The sequence below is a fragment of the Phyllobates terribilis genome, unplaced genomic scaffold (genome assembly GCF_046119375.1).
Source record: "Phyllobates terribilis strain yellow unplaced genomic scaffold, ASM4611937v1 Scaffold_3__8_contigs__length_932513732, whole genome shotgun sequence".
NCBI lineage: Eukaryota > Metazoa > Chordata > Amphibia > Anura > Dendrobatidae > Phyllobates > Phyllobates terribilis.
The window spans coordinates 175,626,302-175,640,152 of NW_027362763.1; the positions used below are offsets into that span (position 1 = coordinate 175,626,302).

Below are 13,851 nucleotides of genomic sequence, written 5' to 3' on the forward strand. Positions count from 1 at the left end.
GTCATATTTGTCCTTCCTCATCGCCAGTTGCCGCCGGATTCTTTTTTGTTAAAAAAAAAGATGGAGGTCTCCGTCCCTGCCTCGATTTCCGAGAATTAAACAAGATAACTGTTAAAAATACTTATCCGCTTCCACTTACTTTCGGGGGCCAAATGGTTTTCCAAACTGGATCTTAGAGGGGCATATAACCTGATACGTATTCGAGAGGGTGATGAGTGGAAGACAGCATTTTTAACTTCTGAAGGTCTTTTTGAAAATCTTGTCATGCCTTTTGGGCTAACAAATGCACCTGCAGTCTTTCAGAATTTTATGAATGATGTTCTCTCTGATTACATTGGGAGATTTATTGTGGTTTATTTAGATGATATTCTAATTTTTTCACCTGGTCTAGATATTCATTATAAACATGTCCGTTTGGTTCTGCAAAGGTTAAGAGATAATTGTTTGTTTGCCAAGATTGAAAAATGTACCTTTTCTGTTCAAGAAATATCATTCTTGGCCTTCATTGTGTCAGCCTCCGGGTTTAAGATGGATCCTGGGAAGGTTCAGGCCATCATTGATTGGGTTCAACCCAGCGACCTTAAGGCTCTGCAGCGCTTTTTAGGGTTCGCAAATTATTACAGAAAATTTATTAATGGTTTTTCTCAGATTGCCAAGCCTCTTACGGACCTCACTCGCAAAGGGGCGGAGCAAAAGGTTTGGTCGTCAGAAGCAGTCGGGGCTTTTGAAAACTTGAAGAAATGTTTTATGTCTGCTCCTGTACTTGTTCAACCAGACCTCCAGAGGCCGTTCATTGTGGAGGTTGATGCTTCCGAGGTTGGGGTGGGGGCGGTATTGTCTCAAGGTCCTAAGACTTTATCTAATCTGCGACCATGTGCCTTTTTCTCTAAGAAATTTTCTCCTGCTGAAAGAAACTCAGTCTTTCCGTATTCCTAATGTGTTCCACAAGTCTTTGTTGAAGGAATTTATTCCCCCTGTTCTGTCTCCCTCGCCCCCGCCTCCTCCGGTGTCTATTGAGGGAAGCTTAGAATATGAGGTACTAAAGATCATTGATTCCCGTATGGTCCGGAATTCCCTTCAATATCTTGTACATTGGAAGGGGTATGGACCTGAAGAACGGTCCTGGGTTCCGGCTCATTCTGTGAGGCTGATCGGTTGGTCCGGGCCTTTCATCGGCGGTTTCCTGGGAGACCTGGGGTCCGGTGGCCCCCCTTGAAGAGGGGGTACTGTCACGGTCTCCACACTTTCCTTGTCTCTAGGTTACTATTGTGTGGAGGCTGTCAGTCTGATTTGGTTGTGCTGGGTTGTTTCTGCAATCATCTGTGTTCACTTCCCTTGATTAGTCTTCTACTTAAGCATGCTTGCTCCTTCACCCATTGTCAATTGTACACTTGGTATTGCCTGTGTAGGACTGATCTCTCTGTGCCCTGTGCCTGACCCAGCCTGACTATTTTCCCTTACCTGGATTCTGACCATTTGCTTGTTATCTGACTACTCTTTTGTCTGCTCCCTTTGTACTGCGCCGTCTTCCTGGACTTGACTTTGGATTGTTTGACCTCCCTATATTTATCTAGTAAGTTGCTCTTACATTATATTTCTTTCAGTAATATTAGTCTCTTCTCTCCTCTTCTGAGACAGTTATTTCTGTAGTGACTTGCGGCACAGCTGTATCTTATATTCAAGCACTCTTTATGGACAGGGACTGTCCCACTAGACTGGCGCCAAGCAAATGTGGTACCAATATTCAAAAAGGTGACCCTGGGAACTATAGACCAGTAAGCTTAACGTCTGTTGTGGGTAAATTGTTTGAAGGATTTCTTAGAGATGCTATTGTAGAATATCTTAATGATAATAACTGTCTAACTCCATATCAACATGGATTCATCAGGGATTGCTCCTGCCAAACAAACCTGATCGCCTTCTACGAGGAGGTGAGCTCACAGCTGGACCGGGGAGAGTCAGTGCATGTTGTATACCTTGACTTCTCCAAAGCGTTTGATACCGTGCCACACAAAAGGTTGGTATATAAAATGAGAATGCTTGGTCTGGGGGATAATGTGTGCAAGTGGGTAAATAGCTGGCTGAGTGATAGAAAGCAGAAGGTGGTTATCAATGGAGTAAGCTCAGGGTGTGTCAGGGTTACTAGCGGGGTGCCTCAAGGGTCTGTCTTGGGCCCTATATTATTTAATATATTTATTAATGATCTAGTGGAAGGGTTGCATAGTAAAATAGCAATATTTGCAGATGATACTAAACTTTGTAAAGTAGTTAATACAGATGAGGATAGGGCACAGCTACAGGAGGATTTAGATAAATTGGGGAGTTGGGCCAAAAAATGGAAAATGGGGTTCAATGCCGATAAATGTAAGGTCATGCACATGGGAAAGAAAAACAGCAGTCACCCATACATATTAAATGGGAAACCGTGGGGGAAATCTGAGATGGAGAAGGACCTGGGCGTCTTGGTTAACAGCAAATTAAATTGGAGTGCCCAGTGTCAGGCAGTAGCTGCGAAGGCAAATAGATTCATGGCATGCATCAGAAGAGGAATAGGGACATATGATGAGAACATTGTTCTTCCTCTGTATAAAGTGCTGGTAAGGCCTCGCTTAGAATATTGTGCACAGTTCTGGGCTCCGGTGCTCAGGAAAGACATATTGGAGCTAGAGAGGGTACAAAGGAGGGCGACTAAGGTAATAAAGGGAATGGAGGGACTAGAATACCCAGAGAGGTTGTCAAAATTAGGCCTATTTACGTTGGAAAAGAGAAGGCTTAGGGGAGACCTCATAAACATGTATAATTACATCAGGGGGCAGTACAGAGATCTCTCCCATGACCTGTTTATACCAAGGATGGTGACAAAGACAAGGGGGCACACTATGCGATTGGAAGAAAAGGAGGTTCCTGCACCAGCATAGAAGGGGATTCTTTACGGTTAGAGCCGTGAGACTCTGGAACTCTCTGGGAGAGGAAGTGGTGATGTCCAACTCACTTAATGAGTTCAAGAGAGGCCTGGACGCCTTTCTTGAGAACAATAAAATTACATCTTATGCTTAGTGATAGTTAATTAATCCAGGGATTTAATCTGACTGCCAGATTGGAGTCGGGAAGTGAATTTTTCCTCAATGATGTAAATTGGCCTATACCGCATGTTTTTTTTTTGCCTTCCCCTGGATTAATGCTGCGGAATAGCTGCAGTGCACAAGAAATAGGCTGAACTGGATGGATGCTTGTCTTTTTTCGGCCTTATAAACTATGTAACTATGTAACTATGTATAATATTTAATTCATTCGGATCTAGGATGTGTTATTTGAGTGTTCCCTTTATTTTTTTGAGTAGTGTATATATATATATACATATATATATATATATATATATATATATATATATATATTGTAGGGATTTGTGATTCCACCAGTGAGGAAACAAAAGTAACGGCCTTTTCCTGGCACAAAAGGAATAACAGAACATAGCTCAAATTAACAAGTCCATGCAGCACGGCCTCAGCCGTTTAAACTAAGTGCTTTTCTCTGCCTCCTGCAGAGTCTAAAAAGCACATGCATGGTCTGCTCACCTTGCCCAACACACACAGACTGAGACAGGCGCAGCTGTCTTAAATCAGCCTTCCAAGACCTGGACTGGAGGTAAGTGAGCAGCTGCTCCTCCCCAGCTCTTTCAGCTGCTCGTAAAACCTGGCTCTGTAATCCGGGCCAATTAAATTCCTCTCAGCACTATGTGTGCTGGAGCCTGCTTCTCCAGGACTTACATCACCGAAGCTTGGCACTTCGGGGACACATACCTCCTGTGCACGACCTGTCCGGCAGCCACATATATATATATATATATATATATATATATATACACATACAGTACAGACCAAAAGTTTGGGCACACCTTCTCATTTAAAGATTTTTCTGTATTTTCATAACTATGAAAATTGTATATTCACACTGAAGGCATCAAAACTATGAATTAACACATGTGGAATTATATACTTAACAAAAAAGTGTGAAACAACTGAAAATATGTCTTATATTCTAGGTTCTTCAAAGTAGCCACCTTTTGCTTTGATGACTGCTTTGCACACTCTTGCATTCTCTTGATGAGCTTCAAGAGGTCACAGCGTGGCAAATCAGGGATGTTCATGGGCGGAGTCAATTTTTTGGCGCGAACAAGCCAGAACCCCCAACACGAACCAGAATTTGAAATGTCGAACAAATTTGCTCCACACTAATCTTGAGTAATGCAGAAATTCTTTTGTAACCTTGGCCTGATCTGTGCCTTGTCACAATTCTGTCTCTGAGCTCCTTCGGCAGTTCCTTTAAGCTCATGATTCTCATGTGGTCTGACATGCACCGTGAGCTGTGAGATCTTATATAGACAGGTGTGTGCCTTTCCAAATCAAGTCCTATCAGTGTAAATAAACACAGCTGGACTCTAATGAAGGAGTAGAACTATCTCAAGGAGGATCTGAGTATCTGAGCACTCCTACATATTTTACCTGTGATGCCCCTATCTTACATTATAAAATGAACGTTTACATGAGTTATATACATACTGTATATAATTTTTGTCTCACCCACCCTCTATTTTGTGTCTGTATATTTTGTCATTTTTTTATACATTTATTTATATATATTTTTTAATGAGACTTAATAAAAATTCACATGTTTTTATTGTGATTTCTTGCATCCTCCAAGCTTTTTTCTTGGTTCATTATGTTATACTGTATATATGTTCAGTAGGATGAAATAATTTTTGTCTTTGGGCAACCACTCTTCAGTTTTTCTTATAATGCATTAGGTTAAAGAATTACTATCAAGATTTATTGTGGCCACTGGACCATATAAAGAGCCATCTTCAGGAGAGCCAGTTGTCTGTCTGCGCTGCTGAAATAAAAGTCTACTTTACAGTTGATCATATTAATTACATCACTACTAGAATCCGAAAAAAATGGATTTTGCTGCACATTACCTTCTGATACCAGGAGTGAAGTGGTGTGTCAGTAAAAAGTTCTTCCATCCTCAAGGGGAAGAAATAAACATTGCTCAAAGATGAGAGCGCTGGAAAGTTTCTCTTCACTGTTTCTTCTATGCTGGTATTGCTTAATCCTTTCATGAAGAAAGCCACTGGCCGGTTTTTGTACACACGAGCTGCAGATTCTATGGCACATAAAACTAACGGAGGAGGTTGCATTCGATCTGTACTTTCTAAGAATATGATGCCATAACCTTCTTTTAATACTTCAGAAGGAGACCTGAGAGTAACATTTAATGTTGTGGTTGAAGGGGGACTGCTGGTTCTCAGTAACATCTTTCCCTGAAAACTTGATGCTGTTATACTTGATACATTTGTGATGTTTGACCACCCATGAAAGGGATGGAAAATGTTACCTATTAATAAAGATGATCCATATAATTTTCTTTCCCCTGATATAAAAGACAAGTAAGACAAGATATTCTCTCTGTAGGTGATTCCATAAAAGAAACCGATGGTTATCAGTAGGAGCAATAAGAATACTACTCGCAATGATTGCAACATTTCTGAAGTATATGTTGTCAGACTGCAAAACAAAAGATAATACACAAAGGAATTTAGTTACAAAATGTCCAATGGGAAAAATAATGTAACACAAAAAATGACAGAAAAAAGTAAAGGTGTCAAAAAACATTTTTAAATGTTGCCTAACATTAGCAAAAAAAATTGTAATGAACAGAAATATTTTTACTTTATTTTTAATCATATAAACGCTGATTATGGTAAGAATATTTTTTTATTGCCAACTACACCATGGACATTCTGCTCACCAAGCATTGAACCTGTTATTGATAGAGATGAGTGAGTCAAATCATCTGAAATACAATTTTTGCTAAATTTTTAGAAATGTCCTAAATACGGCGAATTCTAACATTACATGATTCAATTCACAAGAATCACCTAGAATAACTAACACCATTTTACAGATTACACAACTTTCCCACAATGCCTTGTAGCTATGACATAACATAATACAGCACAGCCAAGTAACAAGGACTGTTATTGCCTGTATAAAAGCAGAAGCAGGAAATGCAGCAGCCATTTAATGGAGAGTCTGGATATTGAGAAAGCCATTAAAGACTGAAGAAACTGCACAGATAATGTGTGACAGCATTACATTGAAAAAAAATTGTGTCACTGTGTGAGGAAAAGATAATAATACTGATTTAATTTATAAGAAGAGAAAGATTAGAGAGTCACGGTTTCATCCATGTGTTTTAAAGGCAATTCGATACATTGCCATACTTTCAATATGGAGTACTTTCAATTTGTGAAGAATCATTTTGCTACACACCAGAAACAAAACATTTCTTACAGAAGGGAAGAAAGACGATTGTACAGATAGACAGACAGACAGATATATAGATACATAGATAAATGGCAAAATATAGGTACAGCACTAGAAAGACAGATAGTTATAGGTGAATGCACAGCCTTATAGGCAATACCAAACCTTTAAGTATGTCCAAAAAGAATAGAAAGGCAGCACTCAAAGGATTCTATCTTCAATATAAAGTGGTTTATTGACCCATTATGTCAGGGCACTGTTTTGTTCCAAGTGAGGAACTTTCTCAACTTTTTTTTTTTTAAAAGTTCATCACTTGGAACGAAACAGTGCCCTGACATAATGGGTCAATAAACCACTTTATATTGGAATCCTTGGAGTGCTGCCTTTCTATTCTTTTTGTACATAGATAGATAGGTAGATGATACAAACAAAAACTGACCTCCAAACAGAATAAAGCAAGTGTGAAGAGGTACAAGCTGCTATGACTGCATAATTTACAAAGAAAAGGATACAGCTAAGTACCATCATTTTTATAAGTGTTTTCCATATAGTAATATTGCAGTTCAAATTTCATGCATTCAATATCTGCATACAGCTTAGCGCCTTCAGAAACTGCTGTATTCTTTTGATTGTAGATGGATAGATAGACAGCTAGATGCCTTATTAAAGGGGTTGTCCGGTCAAAAGTGATAAGTCTGCAGTCACTCTGTATGACAGCAGACTTATGAATCCCTCCCAGGGCAGACACTGTAAACTGTAATTTTTTTGTGTATTTTTACACTTTTCTAATTTTTTTTCCCACTATGCCCTAACATTAAAATTCTCAACTCAATAATGATACTTTAACAGTGTGAGGATCTAGCGGCATAAAAAAATCAAGTTGCATGCACGGTCTGACTGCTTAAGTAGACCTACTCCCTATTTTGTGTTCACTGTAGAAGGCGTCAAATGGCGAGCATTAGATGCCTCTGTAATCCCAACTGTGCAACTCAATCACCAACCGAATTCATTTGATAATCTTTCTTCAAAACGCTTGTTCATTTGCAGCCTCCATGACATATATATATATATATATATATGTATACACTGCTCAAAAAAATAAAGGGAACACTTAAACAACAGAATATAACTCCAAGTAAATCAAACCTCTGTGAAACCAAACTGTCCACTTTGGAAGCAACACTGATTGACAATCAATTTCACATGCTGTTGTGCAAATGGAATAGACAATAGATGGAAATTATTGGCAATTATCAAGACACCCTCAATAAAGGAGTGGTTCTGCAGGTAGAGACCACAGACCACATATCAGTACCAATGCTTTCTGGCTGATGTTTTGGTCACTTTTGAATGTTGATTGTGCTTTCACACTCATGGTAGCATGAGACGGACTCAACAACCCACAAAATTTGCTCAGGTAGTGCAGCTCATAAAAGGATGGCACATCAATGCAAGCTGTGGCAAGAAGGTTTGCTGTGTCTGTCAGCGCAGTGTCCAGAGGCTGGAGGCGCTACCAGAAGACAGGCGAGTACACCAGAAGACGTAGGAGGGCAACAACCCAGCAGCAGGACTGCTACCTCCACCTTTGTGCAAGAAGGAACAGGAGGAGCACTGCAAGAGTCCTGCAAAATGACCTCCAGCAGGCCACAAATGTGCATGTGTTTGCACAAACGGTTAGAAACCGACTCCATGAGGGTGATATGAGGGCCCGATGTCCACAGATGGGGGTTGTGCTCACAGCCCAACACTGTACAGGACGCTTGGCATTTGCCACAGAACTTCAGGATTGGCAATGTCGCCACTGGCACCCTGTGCTCTACACAGATCAAAGCAGGTTCACCCTGAGCACATGTGACAGACATGACAGAGTCTGGAGACACTGTGGAGAGCGATCTGCTGCCTGCAACATCCTTCAGCATGACCGGTTTGGCATTGGGTCAGTAATGGTGTGGGGTGGCATTTCTTTGGAGGATCGCACAGCCCTACAGTTGCTCGCCAGAGGTAGCCTGACTGCCATTAGGTACCGAGATGAGATCCTCAGACCCCTTGTGAGACCATATGCTGGTGCAGTTGGCCCTGGGTTCCTCCTAATGCAGGACAATGTCAGACCTCATGTGGCTGGAGTGTGTCAGCAGTTCCTGCAAGATGAAGGCATTGAAACTTTGGACTGGCTCGCCCATTCCCCAGACCTGGATCCGATTGAGCACATCTGGGACATCATGTCTGGCTCAATCCACCAACGTCACGTTGCACCACAGACTGTCCAGGAGTTGGCGGATGCTTTAGTCCAGGTCTGGGAGGAGATCCCACAGGAGACCATCTGCAACCTCATCAGGAGCATGCCCATTAATTGTAGGGAGGTCATACAGGCACGTGGAGGCCACACACAATACTGAGCCTCATTTTGACTTGTTTTAAGGACATTACATCAAAGTTGGATCAGCCTGTAGTGTGTTTTTCCACTTTAATTTTTGGCGGTGACTCCAAATCCAGGCCTGCATTGGTTAATAAATTTGATTTCGATTGATGATTTTTGTGTGATTTTGCTGTCAGCACATTCAACTTTGTACAGAACAAACTATTCAATGAGAATAGTTCATTCATACAGATCTAGAATGTGTTATTTGATTGTTCCCTTTATTTTTTTGAGCAGTGTGTATGTTGTGTCTGTCCAAATATATATGGACCTAACTGTATATATATATATATATATATATATATATATATATATATGTGTGTATATATATATATATATATATATATATATATATATACAGTGCTGGCCAAAAGTATTAGCACCCCTGCAATTCTGTCAGATAATACTCAGTTTCTTCCTGAAAATGATTGCAATGATTCTTTGGTATTATTCTCTTCATTTAATTTGTATTCAATGAAAAAAACACAAAAAGAATTGTCCTAAAGCCAAATTGGATATAATTCCACACCAAACCTAAGAAAGGGGGTGGACAAAAGTATTGTCACCGTTTGAAAAATCATGTGATGCTTCTCTAATTCGTGTAATTAACAGCACCTGTAACTTACCTGTGGCACATAACAGGTGTTGGCAATAACTAAATCACACTTGCAGCCAGTTAACATGGATTAAAGTTGACTCAACCTCTGTCCTGTGTCCTTGTGTGTAGCACATTGAGCATGGAGAAAATAAAGAAGACCAAAGAACTGTCTGAGGACTTGAGAAACCAAATTGTGAGGAAGCATGAGCAATCTCAAGGCTACAAGTCCATCTCCAAAGACCTGAATGTTCCTGTGTCTTCCGTGCGCAGTGTCATCAAGAAGTTTAAAGCCCATGGCACTGTGGCTAACCTCCCTAGATGTGGACGTAAAAAAGAAAAATTGACGAGAGATTTCAACGCAAGATTGTGTGGATGGTGGATAAAGAACCTTTACTAACATCCAAACAAGTTCAAGCTGCCCTGCAGTCCGAGGGTACAACAGTGTCAACCCACATTATCCATCGGCGTCTGAATGAAAAGGGTCTGTATAGTAGGATAACCAGGAAGACCCCACTTCTTACCCCGAGACATAAAAAAGCCAGGCTGGAGTTTGCCAAAACTTACCTGAGAAAGCCTAAAACGTTTTGGAAGAATGTTCTCTGGTCAGATGAGACAAAAGTAGAGCTTTTTGGGAAAAAGCATCAACATAGAGTGTACAGGAAAAAAAAAGAGGCATTCAAAGAAAAGAACACGGTCCCTACAGTCAAGCATGGTGGAGGTTCCCTGATGTTTTGGGATTGCTTTGCTGCCTCTGGCACTGGACTGCTTGACCGTGTATATGGCATTATGAAGTCTGAAGCACTGGAGACTTCTAAGGTGGCCAGCAATGAGTCCAGACCTGAATCCCATACAATACCTGTGGAGAGATCTCAAAATGGCAGTTTGGAGAAGGCACCCTTCAAATATCAGGGACCTGGAGCAGTTTGCCAAAGAAGAATGGTCTACAATTCAAGCAGAGCATTGTAAGAAACTCATTGATGGTTACCGGAAGCGGTTGTTCGCAGTTATTTTGGCTAAAGGTTGTGCAACCAAGTATTAGGCTGAGGGTGCCAATACTTTTGTCCGACTCTTTTTTGGAGTTTTGTGTGAAATGATCAATGATTTGATTTTTGCTTCATTCTCTTTTGTGTTTTTTCCTTGCAAGCAAATTAAATAAAGAGAAGAATACCAAAGAATTTGTGATTGCAATCATTTTCAGGAAGAAACTGAGTATTATCTGACAGAATTGCAGGGGTGCCAATACTTTTGGCCAGCACTGTATATATATATATATATATATATGTATATATATATATATATATATACATACAGTTAGGTCCATATATATTTGGAGTGAAACAACATTTTTCAAATTTTGGTTCTAGACGTTACCACAATGAATTTTAAACAAAACAATTCAGATGCAGTTGAAGTTCAGACTTTCAGCTTTCATTTGTGGGTATCCACATTAAAATTTGATGAAGGGTTTAGGAGTTTCAGCTCCTTACCATGTGCCACCATGTTTTTAAAGGGACCGAAAGTAATTGGACAATTGACTCCAAGGCTATTTCATGGACAGGTGTGGGCAATCCCTTCGTTATGTCATTCTCAATTAAGCAGATAAAAGGCCTGGAGTTGATTTGAGGTGTGGGGCTTGCATTTGGAAGGTTTTGCTGTGAAGTAAACATGCGGTCAAAGGAGCTCTCCATGCAGGTGAAACAAGCCATCCTTAAGCTGCAAAAACAGAAAAACAGTAAAACACGGTGGAGGCAGTGTGATGGCTTGGGCATGCATGGCTGCCAGTGGCACTGGGTCACTAGTGTTTATTGATGATGTGACACAGGACAGAAGCAGCCAAATGAATTCTGATGTGTTCAGAGCCATACTGTGTGCTCAGATCCAGTCAAATGCAGCCAAACTGATTGTCCATCTGTAATATGAAACGATGACCAATGACCCAAAACATAAAGCCAAAGCAACCCAGGAGTTTATTAAAGCAAAGAAGTGGAATATTCTTGAATGGCCAAGTCAGTCACCTGATCTCAACCCAATTGAGCATGCATTTCATTTGTTAAAGACTAAACTTCAGACAGAGAGGCCCACAAACAAACAGCAACTGAAAACCACCGCAGTGAAGGCCTGGCAGAGCATCAAAAAGGAGGAAACACAGCGTCTGGTGATGTCCATGAGTTCAAGACTTCAGGCAGTCATTGCCAACAAAGGGTTTTCAACCAAGTACTAGAAATGAACATTTTATTTACAATTATTTAATCTGTCTAATTACTTTTGGTCACTTTAAAAACAGGGTGGCACATGTTAAGGAGCTGAAACTCCTAAACCCTTCATCCAATTTTAATGTGGACCCTCAAATGAAAGCTGAAAGTCTGAACTTCAACTGCATCTGAACTGTTTTGGACCCAACTGTATATATATATACACTGTATATGTAGCTTCCTGAAGTACATAATAATTTAGATCGTATTAGCCCCATCGACAACTTTTTTTTGTCACTTAATTGAAAAATCTTATATGACCCAGTGAATAATATTGACTTCTTATCAGATTCTTGGCATGCTTTCAAGACATTACATACACAATCGCAATAACCTGAACATAAATACCCAAGCCAAAAAATATCAATGTGTACAATAACTACTTATCAATTCATGTGATCATATCTACTCACAGGCGTCTGCTGTTCCTTATTTTCTTTCCTTTCCCCTCTTATTCTTCCTGTCTCCACTCCGAACTCTTTCTTTGATTAAATTTTAGGCTCTAACCAATATATAGTCTGTCTTGAATGGTCTTCTGACTGACACTGTGTCCCATTCTCCCACTAACAGGTGTGTTGTATGGGATGTGCACAGGAGAACAGTTTTTTTAATGAGTCGTAATTATAAGCTAACTGTGAATTCTAGCAATAAATCTACATGCATGGTACATAATACATAGGTGTGTATATATAATATAAAAAAAACATATGAACCTCCATATACATAGTACATAATACATAGGCATTTCAATCTATAAAAAAAACATATAAAACACCATATCAATGTAAGCCTGAAGGACAGGGTCCTCTTCCCTCTGTACCAGTCTATCATTGTTAATTTGTTTACTGTAAGTGATATCTGTATTTTGTATGTAACCCCTTCTTGTGTACAGAACCATATGATCAATGGTGCTATATAAATAATAATAATAATAATAATAATAATAATAATAATGATAATATAAACCGTACATAATACATATGGATGCCAATATAATATTCAAAAAATATATACATCTCTACAGACATAGTACATAATACATATGGATTCCAATATATAATAAAAAAACATAAACCTCCACATACATAATACATAGGCATCCCTATCTATAATAAAAACATATAAAATTCCATATAAATAGTACATTATACATATTCATGCCAATATAATACACTATAAATATCTACAGTCATAGTGCATAATACATATGGATGCCAATATATAATATAAAAAAACATATAAACCTCCACATACATAATACACAGGCATGCCAATTAGAGATAAGCAGATCAGCAAAATTATAATTCGCCTGTTTGCTCTGATTTTCCCTGGAAATTCGATTGATGGAGAATTACTAGTACGTGTGTGGCAAGAATGGCTGTGCAATGGATGTGGCAGAAGCCGCATGGTATGAAATTCGGATGGGATAGGCATGGAGATCTCTGGCAGTGACTTTTCTTTGACACTACAGCTCACTGTACATAAAATGCTTGCTACATGTTAATGCTGTGATCGCTAAATAATTTCAATTAATGTTCAGACCTCAGAGCACAATAAATGAATTATGTAAAAAATAAAAAAAAATACTTATACTCACCTCATTGTCCACTCTACTCCTCACAGTCACCGATCTGATCCTCATTGCATCTTCAGATTGCTACCATTCACGTTTGATTTCCTCTCATGCTGGTCCCTGATTTCTGGTTCTGATTATGTCCAGGAGGTTTCAGTGCAAGTGCATGCCAGAGGTCATTGCACCATGAGATCATTTCATGGTGTCATGACTTCATGGCACGCACCATGACCTCACATATGCATGCACAAAATGCTCCTGTGCCTAATCAAATCCCGAAACGTGACTGGCCAAGGGAATTCAATGTTAGTATCGGCGATTCAAAGTTGCTACAAGTACCAAACGAGTGACAGTGAGGAGCAGTGAGTCCAGAGAGGTGAGCAGTAAGGTGAGTACAAGGATTTTTCTTTAACATTTTGATGTCCTTTTTGGATTCAGAAAAATGGCCACCGAGATGGACGAGTGGGTGCGAGTTACAAAAAAATCTGCACTTTGCCAAATTTGGATTTTTATAAAATTCATGTAGAATACAATATTTAAACCACATAAATCACCATATACACAGTGAAAAATACAGGTGTCTCAATATATAATATAAAAAACATATAATGCTACATGTATAAATAAATTATTCATTGAATTTCTGGTATTATCATTATTAATGTTACTGCCCTAAGTCTCCTACA

At 39.5% G+C, this 13,851-nt stretch overlaps 1 protein-coding gene across 1 annotated transcript in view; it reads right to left on the reverse strand.

Annotated features, from left to right (window-relative positions):
* Positions 1-13,851, reverse strand: part of LOC141258965 (alpha-1,4-N-acetylglucosaminyltransferase-like) — a 95,621-nt gene that overhangs the window by 15,254 nt on the left and 66,516 nt on the right. Inside the window, exon 2 of the mRNA XM_073674294.1 lies at positions 4,976-5,564. Within this exon, the coding sequence (XP_073530395.1) occupies positions 4,976-5,542 (567 nt within the window). The 5' untranslated portion in view covers positions 5,543-5,564. The remainder of the gene's footprint in view (positions 1-4,975; positions 5,565-13,851) is intronic.